The 20,388-nt window shown below is 36.5% G+C and overlaps 1 protein-coding gene across 1 annotated transcript in view; it reads left to right on the forward strand.

The window, feature by feature from the left end:
- The window catches only part of LOC150084017 (protein Daple-like), a 303,433-nt gene that overhangs the window by 269,272 nt on the left and 13,773 nt on the right, over positions 1 to 20,388 (forward strand). The window contains exons 25-29 of the mRNA XM_090375738.1: positions 248 to 448; positions 5,045 to 5,181; positions 5,426 to 5,518; positions 10,210 to 10,270; positions 12,547 to 12,667. Of these exons, the coding sequence (XP_090231864.1) occupies positions 248 to 448; positions 5,045 to 5,181; positions 5,426 to 5,518; positions 10,210 to 10,270; positions 12,547 to 12,667 (613 nt within the window). The remainder of the gene's footprint in view (positions 1 to 247; positions 449 to 5,044; positions 5,182 to 5,425; positions 5,519 to 10,209; positions 10,271 to 12,546; positions 12,668 to 20,388) is intronic.

The following is a 20,388-nucleotide window of genomic DNA, read 5'->3' on the forward strand; positions in this document are numbered from 1 at the left end:
TTAAACTGCAATTTTGCTATGATATCACTGAAGTTTACTTTTCATAGTCTTCTAACCTATATATTTGCTCAACTATATACACATGTATGGACATATGTATATAGTTGACATTGTTGTACCTATATACATATGTACAACAATGTTGATACATATCTGCTTTATTTGTATATAAATCTGCAAGTATATTTGGTCACACCATATTTATAATTGGGTTATATATTATTTAATTTATCCTTTTAAATATTAGGAACAGCTGAAATCTTTGAAAGAAACTAATGAACAGTTAGTAGCTGACTTCAAATCACTTCAGGTTACCCATAAAAATCTTAAGACAGAGAACAACGAAATGAAATTAAAACATACTGGGCTCCAAGGTGAATTGGCAGAATGTCGCAGTGAGATGGCAGGCTTAGATATTGAAGTATCTAAGCTCACTAGCTGCTGTGAGGTAAAGCTTTGTTTAAAATATTAGTCGATTCTATATAAGTATAGTTAAATAAATAAATGTATTTTATTTTAAGCCATTTGTGGAATGACAAAGCCAAGCAAGGTATGAATATTAACAAAAGCTTATAATGAAATACAAAGATCAAACTGGAATGGGAAGATTAAACTAAATAAAGAATAAGGGCATTGTAGAAAAAATATATACCTGTAACTGATTTAAATCAATATTAATCAAGGAGCTTCTATTGTAAAATTACCTTCCAATTAAATATAATTCAGACTGGTACCCTATGCTTCTGAACACACTGAGGATGGATAACATGAACATTATTTGAAGCAAATAAATTAAAAAAGGGGTGAGCCATTTTTCTTTTATTCTCCTTGTAAGACCACAAAAAAACAACAGCCAATTCCTAGCATTTTGAAAAACTTTCTGGGTTTTACTTTCCTTCAAGCTATATCTTAATTTAAATTATAGAACAACATGCAGATGTGACTGCTTTGCATCCACTAGTGTTAATCGTACTCTATTTTTATAGACTAATTTTAATTTTTGTATAAATAAAAGCAGCAAGATTGAATTCCAGACATGCGCTGATGAAGGGAACAAATATGTGGGAATTACAATCTAATTCCCAAATATTTGTTCCCACACACTTCTCTGCATTGAAATAGCAATGTTTTTTTTTTTCCTGATTTTTTTTTACCCCCTTGAATTGTTCATTTTCTTTATATATTTAAATGTAGAGCAGTGTTATGTGAGTAGATAGAATTGTTTAGTTTTTTTCCCACCTAGTCAGGTGTGACCTATTTTCATGATCATTTAATATTCTTATTTAAGTTTGGTTTCTTTAGTACTGTGTTATTGTGAATACTCTTGCCTGACTTTTTCTTAATTTTTTAATGCAGTAAGGGCCACCATTATCCAAATATTTTGTATTGTCATGCTGATTAGTTTTTGTCACTTGTGGCATTGCACTGATTTGTTTAACGATTCAATATGTTCTGCCGTCATCTGTTAATGTTATTGATAGTAACATTAACAGATGATAACAGATAACATTGATAGATAACATTAACAGAAAAAGTTTTACAAAAACTTATTTTTCAGTTTGCTTCATTCTGTTAGTTAACAAAACAGTAAGTGCACTTCATTGGAATAAATCATTTATTAATTTAAATGAAATGGGCTTAAAATATGGAAGGAATTTAGCATTAATAGTGGCAAATGATGCAAGAAAGCAAGCTTATACAACATCAGCCAAAAAAAAAAAAAGAAAAACACTTCCAATTTCACTTATTCATTCCCTCAAATAGTTTGTCTAGTTTTTCCTTGAATTTATTTAAGCAATAATCTTCCACAATAACAGATAGAAACCCGTTCTGACAATCAACTATCCTTACTCAAATTGAATTTGTGACCCCTTATGTGTAGGAGGAAGAATCCTATCAGCATTAAGCCTGCTCAATCCATTCAAAGCCTTAAAACACCTCAATTAGATCACCTCACACGTGCCTAGTCTCCAAATGCTGCAATTTGCAGAACTGAAACCTTTCTTGGTAAGAGCACACCTTTGTTCTCCTTGCCAATCTCATTGACCTTCTCTGCACTTGTTCCAGCAGTTCTACATCCTAAAATGAGGCATTCAGACCTGTATGCAGTCTGACCATTGCCTTATACAATGGGATAATTACGTCTTTATACCTGTAGCAAAATTTCTGTGTATCATTGACAAAACCCCATGAGCTGTACTGGTAGCCTGTCTGCATTTCTTAGAGAACATGTCTGATTGCACTATTACCCCCATGTCTTTTTCATTTAACACTACCCTGAGTGTAGTACCACACAGTTGGTATGTTATTCTGAGATTACTACTATCCATAAGCAGTACTTTGCATTTGTCAATGTTAAACTTCACATGCTATTTCTCAGCCCACCTGCCTAACTTTTCTAGATCCTGTTGCAGTAGCATACTGTTATTACCCACAGTGCCAATCTTTGGATCATCTGCAAACTTGGACATTAAGCCTGATCAATTTCATCATTGATAAATATAGAGAACAACAATGGGCCCAGCACCTGAACCCTTGGAGACTACATTTATAACATTAGTCCACGAAGAGCAATGTCCATTAATTACCATTCTCTGTCTTCTCAGCAGTCTTTTATGTGCAACAGTATCAAAAGCTTTTCTGAAATCCAAGTATATGACATCAAAATTATTTTTTGCATCCATTTCCTTTGTAACCACACTGCAGTATCCAATCAAACAAGATTTCCCCTTAACAAACCCATGCTGTGTATGAAGTATAATTTCATATAATTTTAATATCAAAAGCTTTCCTGAAATCCAAGTGTATGACATCAAAATTATTTTTTGCATCCATTTCCTTTGTAACCACATTGTAGTATCCAATCATATTGGTAAAACAAGATTTCCCCATAACAAACAAACAAACCTTAATAATTTCAGCCTCGTCCAGATGGTCCTGCATTGCTTCTTTTACCAGTGAATCCATTATTTTCCCTGCAACAGAAGTTAAACTACCAGGTCTGTAATACTCATATCACCCTTTGATCCCTCTTTGTGAATTGGGGATACATTTGCACATCTCCAGTCCATGACGACCTCCCCCTGAATCCAAAATTGCTCTTATAATTATGTCTAAGGGTTTGCTTACTTCCATCACTGCCTCCCTTAATATAATTGGACGTCCATTCCAGGTGCCTTTCTTATGTTTAAATTTCAACAATTTCTCTTCCACTTTGCTCTCAATTATTACAAAATCATGTACTCCTCTGTTATAGTTTGATAAACTTCTGGCTTCCCCATTCCCTAGAGAATGCTTCACATGTGAATGTAGCTGCAAAATACTCATTCAGTTTTTCAGCAACCTGTGGAGGATCATGAACAGATGATCCATTGATAACAAGTGGACCAATTTGATTCATCCGCTTCTTTCTAGTGTTTACATAAATAAAGAAGTCTTTGCTGTTTTTCTTTCCATCCTTTGCCGAAGATTTCTTGTAATCTGCCTTCATTTGTCTAACCTCCTTTGTGACTTGATTACATACTAGTTTATATTGTACCAGAGGCTTCTCTGTTGCCTAATAATTTTATGCAATTTGCTTTTTTTTCCCCTCTGCCACATGTCTTATCAGTCTGTCTCAGGCAACGACAGCACTGTTTTTCCTCCCGGAAACTTGAATTTTTCATCCAGAAACAGAAAATCGATCTTAGAACACTTGCACTTTACAGACAATATACACGGAGCAATGTGGCCTTAGTTGCTGATGCTGCCAAAACCATACTACAATAACAATAATAACGAGTCTCACCAGTTCATCTGACGTTTAGGCCTGTACCTCAAAGAGTATTTCATAGTTGGTATAAAAAGCCTAGTAGCTTGTATGATTAATTCCTTGAATGCTTCCCATTAGAATTTGCTGATGGTAACATCATCAGTTGCTCCCACTGTATAGAATTTAAAAACATGTCAGAGACCACTGTAGTCACTTTTATGAAAGCAAAACAGCTTCCCTTTACTCTTGATGGTAATTACATCTTTAAGTAAATCCCAGATCAATACACTGTGATCTGGGATTTATTTAAAGCTGTAACTACCATCAAATACAATATTCATTTCCACCTAGTGGTTCTTTCATCTGCAGATTCTTAATGTATGAATAATCACTGTTAATAATCAGATTAAGAGTATTACTTCCTCTTGTTGCCTCTTTAACACGTTGCTGCAAAAAACAGTCATCCAATAAATCCACAAGTCTTCCTATTGTGAGAATGCCTAAACCCACAAGTTCCAGTCAATATCTGGAAAGTTAAAATCTCCCATTGTAAGACATCCTGATTTACTGGCCCACTCTATATTTCTTTGTTCAGTTGCTTGTTGTACTGATCAGAGTCATTAGGCCTATAACACACTCCTACTCTCATTTTTGCTTTCCCTTTGATTATGTCACACCAAACTGACTCAGCATTGCACTGGCCACTCATGTCAGCTGGATGCATTGCCTTAGAATTGGCGCCTCCATTGCCAGGTGGGAAGGAGCAGCAGTGCGTAACACACGCTTCTTGATTAGACCGGGGTTCAATCCCGTCACCACCAAATACGGAGGATGCGGAAAGGTCAGGGAATGACCACCGCATATTCCTGGAGCAGTATGGCCTTAGTTGCTAATGCTCCTAAAAACCAAATAACAATAACAAGTCTTAGAATTTATGTGCATCTTAACTAAAAGCATGACCCCTCCCTCCTGTCCTTTCTGTATATATTGTACTTATTCCCTTCTTTTTTCTCTCTTTCCTTCCCTCCCCATTTCCCATAATTCTCAAGCTGTCTTCCTGCTCCTATTCGTATTGGGATTTTCAGAATTTTCTGAAATTCTCCCCTACATGTCACCACCTGGATTGTAGTCCCTGGTGCACCTCCTCGTGGCCAAGGGAGTCAGGGGACCAGGTGTCCCCTGACTGTGAAGTTGCCAGCTTATATAAATTTTTCTTGTTTACTAATACTTGCTTTACTTGTTTACTAATGTATAATTGTTTACTTTTATTAAATTACCTTAAATTTTTCTCAGTTGTTATCTCAGAAAAATACAGTCTTGGAAGAAGAGCAACAGTCTTTAATGTCTCATGTATCTATGCTCTTGAGGCAGTATCATGAATTGCTTTTTCATACAGAGCAGGGTTATTTCCATAAAGAAGAAAATGAATTGTGAGTTAATTTTTCTTCTGATTTATTACTTTTTCCAACTTAAAAAGAAACCGTCTCTTTATTGTAATGCTTTTGTAGATCTTTTGTACAAGTGTAGTTGCTGTACAAATGTATATACATTTACAAAGAGAAAGAGTTGAATGAAATATAATGGAGATATCAGCTGCTAAGTTATTTTAAGTAGTTGCAATTTTGAAAGTATTTAATCATGTGTACTTTAATGATACATAATTTCTCCCCATAGCAAAGAAAAATTTAGAGAACTTTGTCAGCAAAAAGAAAGATTAGAACAGAAGATCTTAGATCATTGCCATAAATTGGAAAAATCTCCTAAGAGGTAAATTGCATGCTTTTATTATGTATGATAAATGAATTTATTGCTCTTAAGATGGCTATTACTTTGCTTTATCAGGTACTCTTTTTTTTTTTTCTGGACAAGGGAACTTGTCCAGAAAAAAAATACCATAAGTCTACTCAAGTCATACAGCACATTAAGTGCAGTAAGATTTTTGATTATATGAGAGATTCTTCAGATCAGTTTTGTTAGCAGTCATAAATGAATGTTGCATGATTTAAAAATAATAATAAAAAAATCTTTCAATTAAAATGGAATGAATATAATTATATGAATAAAGTGCAAAATACATAGTCTGATACAGAATTGCAAGAAGCCCTTGTGGGTAGCACAGTTGGTAAAATCTCCGGGTGAAAAAGTGAGCTCGAGTCCCGACAATGACATGAGGAATTTTTATGGGCCTTTTTCACAACCTGGCTGAGTTAATTGGTCTCAGGCAAGGTTAGCATGGTTTTTTCCCAGAAACTCTGGTTTTTCATTCAGAAAATCGAAAAATACATACAATTTACAGACAATATAGAACGGAACAATATGGCCTTAGTCACGGATGCACCTAAAACCCTACTACAACAACTTGCAAGAAACAGCACAGACAAATATCATCAGAATATAAACTTATAAGTTTATATTCTGAAGTTTAAACTTATATAAGTTTAAACTTAAAAACGTTGGCACTAATGATATTAAGAGTAGGAGACCAGCAGAATTACTTAACAAGTACAAGACAATGCTGAAAAAAAAAGCCGTGAGTTAGGATTGCATTTGAAAGTGTCTGCAATTTTGCCCAGACACGATAGGAGGGAGTATATGATGAGAGCCTTGTCGATCAATTTGGCTCTGGAGAGATTGTGCAAGGCTCAAGGGATAGAATTTTTCTCAGCCTGGTCTGTGCTTGTTAACAGTAGAGACTGCTTCTACAGGGATGGGTTACACTTAAATAGAAAGGGTGCAAGAATATTTGCCAATGCTATCGAGGTAGAGTTAGGTGGGTCGGAAAACTGCTTGCTTTGGGAGGATACACGGACTAATAGATTAACAGTAGCCACTAGCAGAGGTGAAAGTGATTCTTGCACTGCTTCTATTGAAATGCAATTGAGCAGCAGCCTGGAAAGCAAGGCAATGAGAATTTATAGGACTGCTGGGAGTCATAGTCGAACAAGTAAGTACATGGGCTGTGTGAGGGTAACAAAAAGTAGAAACAGGTGCATGTATACTTGCATGTACACCAATGCTAGGAGTATAGTTAATAAATTCGATGAGCTTGAAGTGCTAGTCAAGACATGAATGGGCAGATATTGTTGGGATATTAGAGACATGGTGTCACACAGACATAAGCAGTGCAGAACTGGAATTTGGGGAGTACAGTGTGTACAGAAAGGATAGACAAGACAGGAATTGAGAACGGGTTATGCTGTTAGTTAAGAAACACATAAAATCTAAGGAAGTGCATCCAATTGATGTGGGTGGACAATGCAATGTTGAGTCTGTTTGGTGTGACATAAGCACTGGGAAAGGAAAAATGAGAGTAGGTGTGTGTTATAGGCCTAATGAATCTGATGAGTATAATCAGCAATTGTGTAGAGAAATAGTGGGGCAGTAAATTAGTGTCTTATAATGGGGGATTTTAATTTCCCGGATATTGACTGGAATTTGTGGGTGTGTCACTCACACACTAACAAGGCTTTTGTGGATTTATTGGATGATTGTTTTCTACAGCAGCATGTTCAGGAGGCAACTAGAGGAGATACTCTTGATCTGATTATCAGTAGTGATTCTTTATGCATTAAGAATCTGGAAATAAAAGGAACCACTAAGTGGCAGTGATCACAGCATGCTGAAGTGGGATTTACACAGAGGTAACTACCATCAAGGGTAAAGGGAAGGGTTTTTGCTTTCGTAAAGGTGACTACGGTGGTCTGAGACAGTATTTAAATTCTATACAGTGGAACCAACTGATGATGTTACCAACAGCAAATTCAAAATGGGAAGCATTCAAAGAATTAATCTTGGAAGCTACTAGGCTTTTCATACCAACAAAGAAATATTGTTAAACATTAAAACATTTAGGCCTAAACGGATGTCAGATGAACTAATTAGACATGTTACAGAAAAGAAAAATGCATGAAATACGTATAAATTAACATGTGACACTGAAGTCTATGATAGATATAAGCTGGTCTGTAACCAAGTTACAAAGGCGGTTAGGCAGGTGAAGGCAGATTAAGAGAAATCTTTGGCAAAGGATACAAAGAAAAACAGCAAAGAGTTCTTTACTTATATAAACCCTAGAAGGAAGGGGATGAATCAGATTGGTCCACTTGACATCGATGGTTCAACTGTTGATGATCCTGCTCAGGTAGCTAACAAACTAAATGAATATTTTGCATCGACATTCACACATGAGAAGTTATTCAGGGAGGCGAATGCTAGAGGTGTATTAAACTCTGGCAGCGAGCTAGATAATCTTGTAATAATTGAGAGTAAAGTGGAGGAGAAATTGTTGAAGATAAACACAAGAAAGGCTCCTGGGGGGTGGATGGAAACTATCCTGTTATATTAAAGGCGGCGGCAAAGGAAGTAAGCAAACCTTTAGCCATAATTATGAGAGCTTCCCTGGACTCAGGGGAGGTACTCATGGACTGGAGATGTGCAAATGTGACCTCAATCGACAAAGGAGGATCAAAGGGGGAGACAGGTAATTACAGACCTGTTAGTTTAACTTTTGTTCCAGGGAAATTAATAGAGGCACTGGTTAAAGAAGCATTGCAGGATCATCTAGACAAGACCAGTTATAGCTCGCACACAGCATGGGTTTGTTAAGGGGAAGTCTTGTCTGACTAATTTGATTGGATACTATGATGTGGTCACAAAGGAACTGGATGCAAAGAATAATTTTGATATCATATATTTGGATCTTAGAAAGGGTTTGATACTGTTGCACATGGAAGACTGCTGCACAAATTGGAGCAGTGTGGCATTGGAGGCAAATTGCTGCTATGGATAAAGGGATGGTTGAGTGGAAGAAGACAGGGAGTGGTGATCAATGGACACTGCTCTTCGTGGACTAATGTTATTAGTGGAGTTCCTCAGGGTTCATTGTTGGATTCATTGTTGTTTTCTGTATTTATAAATGATATTGATGATGGTATATTGGGCTTAATGTCCAAGTTTGCAGATGACACGAAGGATGGCAGGGTTGTTAATGACACTAATGACAGTACACTGCTTCAACAGGATCTAGAAGAGTTGAGAAGATGGGCTGAGAGGTGGCAAATGAAGTTTAACATTGACAAATGTAAAGTACTACATATGGGAAGCAGTAATCCCAGAGTAACGTATCAACTGTGTGGTACCACACTGACAGTGTAATAGAGAATGAAAAGGACCTGGGGTAATTGTGCAGGCAGATATGAAGTTTTCTGAGCAGTGAAGACAGTCTGTAAGAGTAGCTCATGGTGTCTTGTGAATGATGTACACTGAATTTTTCTAGCAGGGATAATGAGGTGTTATCCCTTTGTATAAGGCAATGGTCAGGCCACACCTTGAGTACTGTATACAGGTCTGGAGGCCTCATTTTAAGAAGGATGTAGAGCTGTTGAACAAGTACAGAGAAGTGCAACAAGATTAGTGAATGGAACAAAGGGGTTGCTCTTATAAAGAAAAGCTTAAGTTTTGCAAATTATAGTGTCTGGAGACTAGGCACCTGCAAGGTGATCTGATTGAGATGTATAAAGCCTTGAATAGTTTGAGCATGCTCAATGCGGATGGGATTCTTCCTCTAGCTCAGAATAATTGCCTGAGAGGGCATAAATTGCTCAAATTGAGGAAAGATGGTTGTGGGATAGTTGTGCAGAAGTTTGCATTAGCCAGAGGGTAGTTGTGCAGAAGTTTGCTTTAGCTAGCGGGTAGTTGATTGCTGGAACAAACTTCCATCTGTTGTAGAAGTTGATAGCGTCAAGAGATTCAAGGAAGAACTTGACAAACATTTGGAGTGAGTGGATGGGTGAAATAAGGTTTTTTTTTTTTTTTTTTTTTTTTTTATCAATTTTATTAGCAATATCAATTTTTTATCAATTGAACCATTACAATTCTGTGAGGATTTTAAAAATACAACATATGTTTAGGACATTGCCATATACATCATGTGTATCTAGCTTCTGGTTTTAGCATATGGCAGCCATTATTGTTTTCATCCGTTAAAATGTACTGATAAAATTGTTGATAAATTGATAAAGTGATAATGATAAAACAAATAAATGAACATTACACATTTTTTGTTTCAAAGATATTGTTACAGAATTTACAGGATGCATAACCAAAGATAAATATCTAGATTATAATAATTTTAGTAATAAATATACCTCTTTTTTTTATTTTTTAACTATGTTTGTAACATTTAACTAGTATCATTGGTACAATATGTTTACAAGCATCTTTTGATTTTTAGCCCTTTCTTAATTTTTTATATTTTTTATTCTTTTAAACTTATACAGATTTTTTTTTTTTTTTTAATTTTGTTTTAAGCTCATTCTAAAATAAGTAAAATATAAATTTAGTGTAGGGACTTCTACAGTTTTAATTAGTATATTTCTCTGTATTCTTTATTGTGGTTTATTTAATATATAAAAACATTATGTTTAAAAAATATATACATTTTTATATGGTATTTATAGAAAACACCTGCAGCAAAGTGGTTCTTTGCAGCTGAGAAGAACAAGGTCTGCTTTCCTGAAGGTAATATTATTTTTCCTGCCCATATTTCAGATTTTACTTTGTGAAATTTATTGTTTGAGTCAGATATAATTTTGTATTTCGTGTTCATAAAAGTTTAATATATATATATATATTTTATTTTGAAACTTAGCATTTTGTCCCCCCTCCAAATTTTACTGTTCATTATTGCATTAATTATTTAAAACAGCAGTTATGATTTCAAATGTACTGTTAAATTTTCTCCACATGAAACAGGTGTATGCAGATGTGTCACTTTATTATATTATTTGAATGTTCAGTTATTGTATTACTTGAATATTATAATCATAATGCATATTTATTTCCACCAAATACGGAGGATGCGGAAAGGTCAGAAAATGACCACCTCATATCCTTGGAGCAATATGGCCTTAGTTGCTAATGCTCCTAAAAACCAAATAACAACAACAGCATATTTATTTTTATTTAGTTTAATCAATTTATAAATTAACACATTCATTTAATTACTTATTAATTTACTTTTAAATTGAATTTATTTTCATAACCCTTTCTTTTTAAAATTTCTAGATATCTGTTACTTTTATGAGTATTTGTTTTGTAGAGCACAACAGTTGGCAAAAGCATTATAATTTGAGCAATTTTTCTGCCATTAACAGGAAGGGGGAAAAAAAGTTGAGCATGCTCATAGTTTATAATTTGCATTCCTATACTTAGACTTTAGCTAAGCATTTGACATAGTTCTACGTGGAAGATTGCTATATAAATTTCAGTACACTGGGTTTACCAGCAAGACCCTGAGATGAATTGAAGGATTGCTGAAGGACAGAAGCCAGAGGGGTGTTATAAATGGACATTCTTCAAAGTAGGCTTAAAGTTTGATGGTAGGGCCCCTCTTGTTTCTGATCTTCTTGAATGATATTGAAGAAGGAATAAAGAAAACAATTTTGAAATTTAAAGATGCTATGATGCAAGATTCAAGGGATCGACAACAATGGAGGACGATATCTAAATAGGGACTCAACCTGTGCCAAACGGAAGAGTAGAATGATGACGATGAAAGGTGCTATTACATTTTACTAGTGAAGCAAAAGCCTAGCTTCCTTGCATCTTTTGTCCTTCTCTAATACTAATCATTTTGAGTTAACATGGTTTTACTGCATTTATTTTAAGATTTATTGTGCAACACATATATAACCAAAAATTATGATCTTACAAGAGAATAATGAGAGAATAATACCAATATGAAAAGACTGCTTGTTTGTTTGTTTTTTCTTAGCCTTTGTGTGAAAAATAGACATTAGTCATGCTGGTTGTAAGAGCTTATTTATACAACATAATCTTTTTTAAGTTCTGTTCAGTAAATAAATCTTCATCATATCACATTCAGATATAATTAGGGGTATTATAGGTATGGTTAGACTATAAAAAGTGTCACATTTGACTGCTTTAGTAGTAGGGAGGGAGACAACTTATTTACAGTTCAAATGTGGTAAGTGATTAATGACTTTATGTTGAAACTCTGGTAAAACAAAATGTTATAAACTGAATCTTAGTATCTTGTACTGCCATGTGCCTGAACTGAATTATGGCTTCAATTTGATGTGGCATAATATTGATTCAACTGTTTGACAAAAGGTATCTATGTATAATTTTAAGCTATTGTTGTAGCAATAATTCCTCTAATTCCTTCAGTGATGGGGGTAACAAGCTGCATACCTGTATACCACATTCTAATGGACCCCATAAATTGTCATTAACTTTTAGATCTGTAGATTGGTGGGGTTGGGGAGTAGAGAAGGTGATGTGATTTCATCTTTGTATGGTAAAAATGAAGTATTATAGGGAATATGTGATTGGTAAATGTTTTAATGGTCAACCACCTTCTATTTGTCCTTTAAAACATCAGTCCATATCAGGAAAATACACCCAATGCAATTATTCCACCTACTGCAGCTTGTATAATAGGGGCAGTGCATAATAGATCTGTCATATCATGCATTTGCTTTCACACTAGCCCTGCACAAAAGAATGCAAATTAGGATTCATCAACATCATACCTATTTCCAGTCCTCTGAATTCCATTTGCAATCACTCAAACCCCCATTACAGTCTTTGTTTTTTGACACCTGGAGGCTCTTGAAGAGTAAAGATGGTAATGATTCTTCTGAAGTTGGCTAGGACATTTTAAAACTTTAAATGGATAATATAATGTGTAAAAACTCTTCTTTATTAACTAACCATAATTAACTAATTAACCATAAATTCTATGATATAAAATGTCCTTGATGTATTTTTAGGGTGTGAAACATGGTGACATACTCTGTTCTCAGTCAGATGGTTCAACAGATTCAAGCTTATATGCCAGTCAACGAAAAACAAAGAACAATAAGTCAGGAGGTTGGAACCAGATTTCCAGAGGTATAATATGTCATATTTTGCAATTTGATGTAAATAATATTCTCCCAGTTCATATTTTTTCATATTTGCAGTCATTTTTAATTGATATTACAGGTAAATTTCTTATATCCAAAATAGTCAGAATCTACAGTGGTTTTGGTTATTGAAAAATTTCTTAAATAGGTATTATCACTTTCATGCTATTTTTTTGATTGTTAGCCAATTTTTATGTGCCAAAATCAGAACACTTCTAGCTTTTATATTCATTTTACATCTTTTTCTTTAGCTGAGGATCAGGTATTATTAGCAAAGTTTTCTGAAGTATCTGAAACATTTACCCACCACAAGCTCTGGTGTTGAGTTTGGAAGCAGAGAGCTTGATGGGGCCCCTCATATTAATTTCTTCAAGAGTATCTACTGTTAAGGGCAGTTTGCTGCTCTCAATACAGGGATTGTTGAGTGGGAACAGACAGAGTGGAAATCAATGAACACTGCTCTTTGTGGACTAATGTTATTAGTGGATTCCCCCCATGGTTCAGTATTGAGCCCATTGTGGTTTTCTACATTTATCAATGATTTTGATGAAGGCATATCAGGCTTAATGACCAAGTTTGCAGATGTTACAAAGGTTGGCAGGGTGGTGGTATGCTACTGCAACAGGATCTAGAAAAGTTAGGCAGATGGGCTGAAAAATGGCAATTGACATTTAACATTAACAAAGTACTGCATACGGGTAGCAATAACCCCCGAGTAACTTACCAACAGTATGGTACTACACACAAGGTAGTGGAAAATGAAAATGACCTGGGGGTAATTGTGCAATCACCCACAATAACTAGCTCCTGCATGACCAGCGCATTCTGCCTTGGAGATTGCCACTGTGTTGTCTGATGCACAAGAGTAAGCTTTGACGTTGAGTTGGGCAGCTGAGAGCTTGATGAGTCCCCCACTTTAATAACTTCTAGGGCATCTACCTGACTCTTAGGCACCCATCAGAATACTGAGTTGGCACCTGATTTCTTGACACTCTCTGCACCTAGCACACACAAAGACATCCTCCTTGGCTAGATCATGTCCTGTTTCAGAAGGTCCACAAACATTTCACAAGTTTCACATTTTTTCAGGCTATTATGCATTGGAGAATCTCTCCCCTCAATTCTCCCCAAACCACAGCATTCCTGATTACTTTGTGCCCGTTGCTTTGCTGCTCCAGTCTGGAGCATGATATCCGATTGAATACACTTAGTTAACAATAAAAATTAATAAGATTAATCAATTTAATTAATTATTAATACTACACTATCAAATAGATTCCTGGAAGCAGTGATACATATTACACTATCTAGTTTTATGTTAGAGCTACGTATTTACCACAATTAAAAAATTAATTCTCTACCACTCGCTCTATATTATAATAATGGCAACACAAGATTCAAATGAAAAAAAAAAAAAAAACGGTTTTAGGTATATTAAGTAGAAACCTACAAAATCTCTGTCTAAATTAAAAATAAAAATAATGAGCATAACTAGGACTATAAAGCTACTTATAAAATATGATATAATACGACAATTAAGTAAATAAAATGGCGAAGTTTTCAAAAAACTTATATTTCTTGGAGTTTAAATTCACTGTTTTCACTTATAATGACACTCAATCATTGCCCACTCAGATGTGCAAATGTTTCCCCAATTCACAAAGGGGGATTGAAAGGTGACACGAGAAATTACACACCTGTTAATTTAACTTCTGTTTCAGGGAAAATAACGAAGTCACTGGTTAAGGAAACATTGCAGGATCATCTAGACAAGACTGCAGTTACAGTTTAGACATACTGTGGGTTTGCTGAGGGGAAGTCTTATCTGATCAATTTGATTGGATACTCTGATGTGGTCAAAAAAGAACTGGATGCAGAAAATAATTTTGATATCATATACTTGGATTTTAGGAAAGCTTTTGATGCACCTGGAAGACTACTGTACAAGTTGGAGCAGTATAGCATATAGGGAAAGTTGCTACAATGGATAAAAGGATGGTTGAGTGGGAGAAGACAAGAGTGGTAATCAATGGACACTACTCTTCATGGACTAATGTTATTAGTGGAGTTGGCATCTCCGTAGCCAGGTGGGAAGGAGCAGCAGTGCATAGCATACGTTTCTTGATTAGACCGGGGTTCGAGCCCCTCACCACCAAATACGGAGGATGCGGAAAGGTCAGGAAATGACCACCCCACCGGAGCAATATGGCCTTAGTTGCTAATGCTCCTAAAAAAAAAAAAAAAAAAAAAAAAACGAATAACCAAATTAGTGGAGTTACCCAGGGGGTCCTTGTTGGGCTCATTGTTGTTTTCTGTATTCACAGATGATACTGATGAAGGTATATCAAGCTTAATGTCCAAGTTTTCAGATGATATGAAGGTTGGTAGGGTTGTTAATGACAGTAAGGTCAGTACGTTACTGCAACAGGATCTAGAAAAGTTGAGCAGATGGGCTGAGGTAGCAAATGAGTTTAACATTGACAAATGTAAAGTACTGTATATGGGTAGCAGTAACCCCAGAGTAACATACCAACTGTACTTTTATATTTTACACTCAGGGTAGTGGAGAACGAAAAAGTCCTGGGGGTAATTGTCCTGTCAAATATTAAGTTTTCTGAGCAGTGCAGTCACGCTGCAAGAGTAGCTCATGGGGGTCTTGTCAATGCTATATAGGAATTTTGCTAGCAGGAATAAGGAGGTGATTATCCCTTTGTATAAGGCAATGATCAGGCCACACTTTGAGTACTACATACAGGTCTGCAGGCCTCATTTTAGGAAAGATGTTGCACTACTAGAATGAGTACAGAAGAGTGAGATTAGTGAGTGGAACAAAGGGTCACTAATACGAAGATAGGCTTAATATCTGCAAATTGCAGGGTATGCAGACTAGGCACCTGCGAAGTGATCTGATTTAGGTTTATATGGCTTGAATGGTTTGAGCAAGCTCAATGCCGATGGGATTCTTTCTCTTGCTCAGCTTCTGCACCTGAGGGGCATAAATTCAAATTGAGGAAAGTTGTTTGTAGAATAAATGTGCAGAAATTTGCCATTAGCCAGCAACGTCCATCTGCCATTGTGAAAGTTGACAGCTTCAATAAATTCAAGGCTGGACTAGACAAACTTTTGAAATGACTGGACTGTTGAAACAGGAAGAATTTTTTTTTTTTTTTTTTTTTTGGCAATGCTAAATAAGTTTGCTGTCTTGCATTATATGCCTCTGCTAGTCCAGTTTCAACAAGTTTCTTTCAGCTTTACAGTCTTCAACATACTCGTGGCACTAGAGTACTATAGAATTTGACAGGCTTTTATATTTGGGGTTGCTATTTTAAAAAGATATATTTTTTTAAAATGTATATGTATATATATGTATGTATATATATACATATATACATACAGGGTGTCTTGAAAATACACAGCATAACTTCAGGAATGAGTTCCCCAAATGTAGACAATAAAAATATTTTATATCAACATAGTTCTGGAAATGCTTGGTTTCTAAGTTTTGAAGGTCTGTCTATGACACTTAACTGTTCACATCACCTTATAGCAGTTGTTCAAAATGTCCACCTTCTGCCTGAATACAGGCCTCACATAGACATCTCATGGACTCGCGAAGACGATGCCAAATTCCTGGCATGTTTCGTATTGTCTCACAACCTGCCACAATTTGATTGCGGAGAGTTTCCACATCAGCTACTGGAGTCGAATACACCAATGACTTTAAATGGTCCCACAAGAAGAAATCTAATGAGTTTAAATCAGTGAATGTGGAGGCCAGTCAGTTGGCCCACCCCTCTACTTCAGGAGTAGTAGATCTTGGTTGTCCTCTGTCAGCAGCACGGGGTGTAAAGTCCCATATTCACAAAGGCGGTGATGGATACCTTCAAACATTTCTGTCTGGACATCTTTGTTCTGGGAACCTTTTGTGGTACAAACGACGAGCTTCCAGAACATTGCCATCCACCAAACCGTACATAAAGTACATATCCGCTTGCTCCTGATTTGAGTACATGGTCAGAATGGAAAACCACCAAATTCTGTCAGTACACGATAATTAGAGAGAATCAAGAAACTTTGGACTGGGAATCTACAGTCGAAGGGATAGTGAGTAGCCTATTTCCGGAAGATTTGCCGTTTATGGACAGCCCTGATCAAGCGGAAATTAGACGCATTAATCGTGAATATAAGGGGACAACCGAAACTGCCATTTTTAATATGCTTGAGCTAGGTGCTGCAGTAGCTAAATTGAACCATAAAAAATGTCCTGGCATTGACCTCATTGAGAATCAAGTAATTGAAAAATTTTATGAATTCTTCCCTGAGATTTTATTAAACTTATTTAATAAATGCCTGCTAGAAGGGCTTTTCCCTCTCGAATGGAAGCTTGCGCTCTTAAAAATCTTGCATAAACCGGGAAAGCCAAAAACAAACCCCAGAGCATACAGGCCAATCTCTTTATTGGCAAATCTTGGCAAATTATTTGAAAGGATGATTGCCCCAAGGATTTTTAAATTATTTACAGAACATAAACTCTCCTCTGATTGCCAGTTTGGATTCAAAAAAGGATGTTCCACTGAGGACGCAATCTCAACCCTGCTGACTTACATTCAGGAGGCAAACAGCAAATATGTTCTTGCTGTTTTTATTGACTTTGAGGGCGCTTTCGATTCCCTTTGGTGGGAGAGTGCTCTCAGGTCACTGCAACTGGCAAAGTGTGATGACTACCTGTTCAGAGTCCTCAGATCTTACTTTAAGGATCGACAAATTAGAGTATGTGCAAAGCAGTTATCATACACGACTACCGTTTCAAGAGGATGCCCTCAGGGTTCAGTCTTGGGACCTCTCTTTTGGAATGCAGTGCTAGACCAGTGGCTCACGAAGGATAGCGATGAGTTCATCAAAGTTGCATATGCAGATGACTTGGTGGTGGCGGTGCAGGGAGGATCAAGACAAATTCTCGAACAAAAAATTCAGTCAGTTTTGAATAATTTAGTGGCATGGGCGGGTTTGAATAAACTAAAGATTTCTGTCACCAAGACCAATTTCATGGTGTTTAAACACCACTTCGATTATGGAAGGCCGCCAAAGGTAACCCTATATGGTACTCAAATTCCATATGTACAAAACACCAAGTATTTGGGTTTAACTTTAGATGATCGTCTCAGGTTTCATGTACATGTCACTAAAATCAATGAAAAAATCAAAACGTTCGTAGCTGCAGTTGTTAGAATTTCCCGCAAGGAATGGGGTTTATCCAAAAAAACTCTGGTATTGTACTACAAGACGATATTTCTTCCCATTGTAGATTATGGTGCTGGTATTTGGTTTGCGGCTGCTACCAAGGTTACAACTAAAGCCAAGCTTCTGTCCCTGCAACGTACAATGTTGCTTACAGTTATACGCGCTCCAAGGACTGTGTCGACAAATGCCTTACAGGTTATTGCAGGTACCATCCCCTTGGATTTACACATTATTTTCCGAGGTATTGTATATAACTTAAAGAAGGGAAGGGCGTTACAAATATTGAATATCGCCTCTAATCCAAATAACAACATAAAGGAGGAAAAACGTAGAATTTGGGGCGAGCTTGTGAATTGCTGGCAGCAACGTTGGGATTTGAGTGAGTATGGAACCATTACAAGAGGCTTCATTCCAGCCGTAAGCTTTGCAATGGACAGGAGGGTGTCGTCTTGGTTTGCTCCCACCATGACCACGAGCTACTTAATCACTGGACATGGCTTAAGGGCCAAACTATTTGAAAGAGGATTAGAACCTGACCCCTACTGTTCGTGCGGTGAGGTGGAATCTTGGAGACATGTCATCCTTGAATGCGGACTGTATACTTCAGACAGGCAGGAATTACTAAATAGGTTGCCAAACCTCACGGAGGTTTGGCAACCTATTTAGTAATTCCTATTTAGTAATTTACCTCTCTTGGTTCAGAGGTGGGACATCTTTGCTTTGTTTCAGGAATTCTCGGCCAAAGTTTTTAAAAGAAGACAGGAGCTAAGAAATCTATTGCAGGATACCAATTAAGGGAAGTGCTGCACATTTGACGACAGAACACTTCGTGTAATGTCATCTTTATAGGATGTTTCTTGTCTACAGCGAGATGATCTTCTGCTCCTGGACACCCAATTGCAGGCTTGCATTTGTGGATGGACTCTCAAGTGGAGATAATGTTAATGTTAATGTTTCTAAGTGTTAAGTTAATGTCATTCTAAGTGTATGTATTTGCTATTTACATGTAAATAATCGTATAATGTTGCTTTTGTTCAACAAGTGTACATTGTTCTTAGTTGGAAAATTTTTATTTTATTTTATTTTTTTTTTGTTTTTTTGTTTTTTTTTTCGCTGGCCTCCAAGTTTGGGCAGCCTTGGGGGCTGGATTGCTGGCACCTACCAGTATAGCACTACTTCCGGTAGGTGCAGGATTTGTGCATTACAGCACACATAGAGAATGGTGGATCCAGGTGTTAGTTAATCCCTGGTGGCGAAATGACCTGACATAATGCTCTTTTTTTCAGGCCTGTTTTGCAGACGTTCTGAGCTTTCTCAGGAGTAAAAGGTGGAGATGGGCTTGTGTCTAGGAGCCACCCTTCATATCAGGACACACACAATCAATGTACAGAAAGACTACAGTATTTATAAGAGCATGTATTTAAATCTGTATATAAATATTGTATATAAATTGATTAAGATATCTTGAGAATGTATATACAGTTGTGTGTTAATAAATAAATAAATAAAAAGTACCTTGTGATGAAGGAAATCACCTGTGGGAGATATGACATTCCCGTTAATAACTCGGGAACCAAGCATTTCCGGAACTATGTTGATATAAAATATTTTCATTGTCTACATATGAGGAACTCATTCCTGAAGTTATGCCATGTATTTTTGAGACACCCTGTATGTATATGCCCGAAGGCCTCCATAGCCAAGTAGTCAGGAGCAGGAGTGCAATGGCACACACTGTCTGAGTAGACCAGAGTTCAATCCCCTGACTGCTATTTTTTTTTTTTTTTTTTTTGGTAGTTGTTGCCGCATCGGCTTCTGTGGCCATAGTGCACTTCCCAAGGTCTTTGCAGTACTTTGATCCAAGCCCAAGATGGGATTCGAACCCGCGACCTTTGGATTGCCAGGCAGGCACTTTACCCACCCGGCCAGCCCGGTCGGCTGAACTGCTAAATACCGTTGATCTGTCGACCCACACTGGACCAGTGTGGCAGGTTACGGTCCATTTCCCTCAACATGCATGAGGAGGCTTCCATCCTGCAGTGGATAATGGCTACAGTTTACTTTACCTTTTTTTATGCATAATACAAGTTGAAGTAGCGACTAGCATTTTTTTCTTGTTAGAATTGAATTGTTAAAAAATCCAGCAACACCGAGGCTGTTAAGATCATGAGACATCAGTATATCATGTTGTGAACTGCAAGTTTATGTGAGCATTTTTATAATGAAAAATATTTTACGAGAGGGGAAAAAAACCGTGACCCTTGCCTGAGACCAACAGACTTGCCTGCAGCAGGGCAAATCTGTTGTTCTAAAAAAAAAAAAAAAAACCATAAATTCTCTTTTTGATAGGAACTGAACTTACTGTGCTAACCAGATGTGTAATTCAGATTATTTAAATCTTAAAAATAAGAAATCTTTCCAAAATTTCAACAGCTTATCTGTTATGTCATACATTGTTTATCACAT

Source organism: Mastigoproctus giganteus, chromosome 6, assembly GCF_048544385.1.
Source record: "Mastigoproctus giganteus isolate SK-2022 chromosome 6, ASM4854438v1, whole genome shotgun sequence".
NCBI lineage: Eukaryota > Metazoa > Arthropoda > Arachnida > Uropygi > Thelyphonidae > Mastigoproctus > Mastigoproctus giganteus.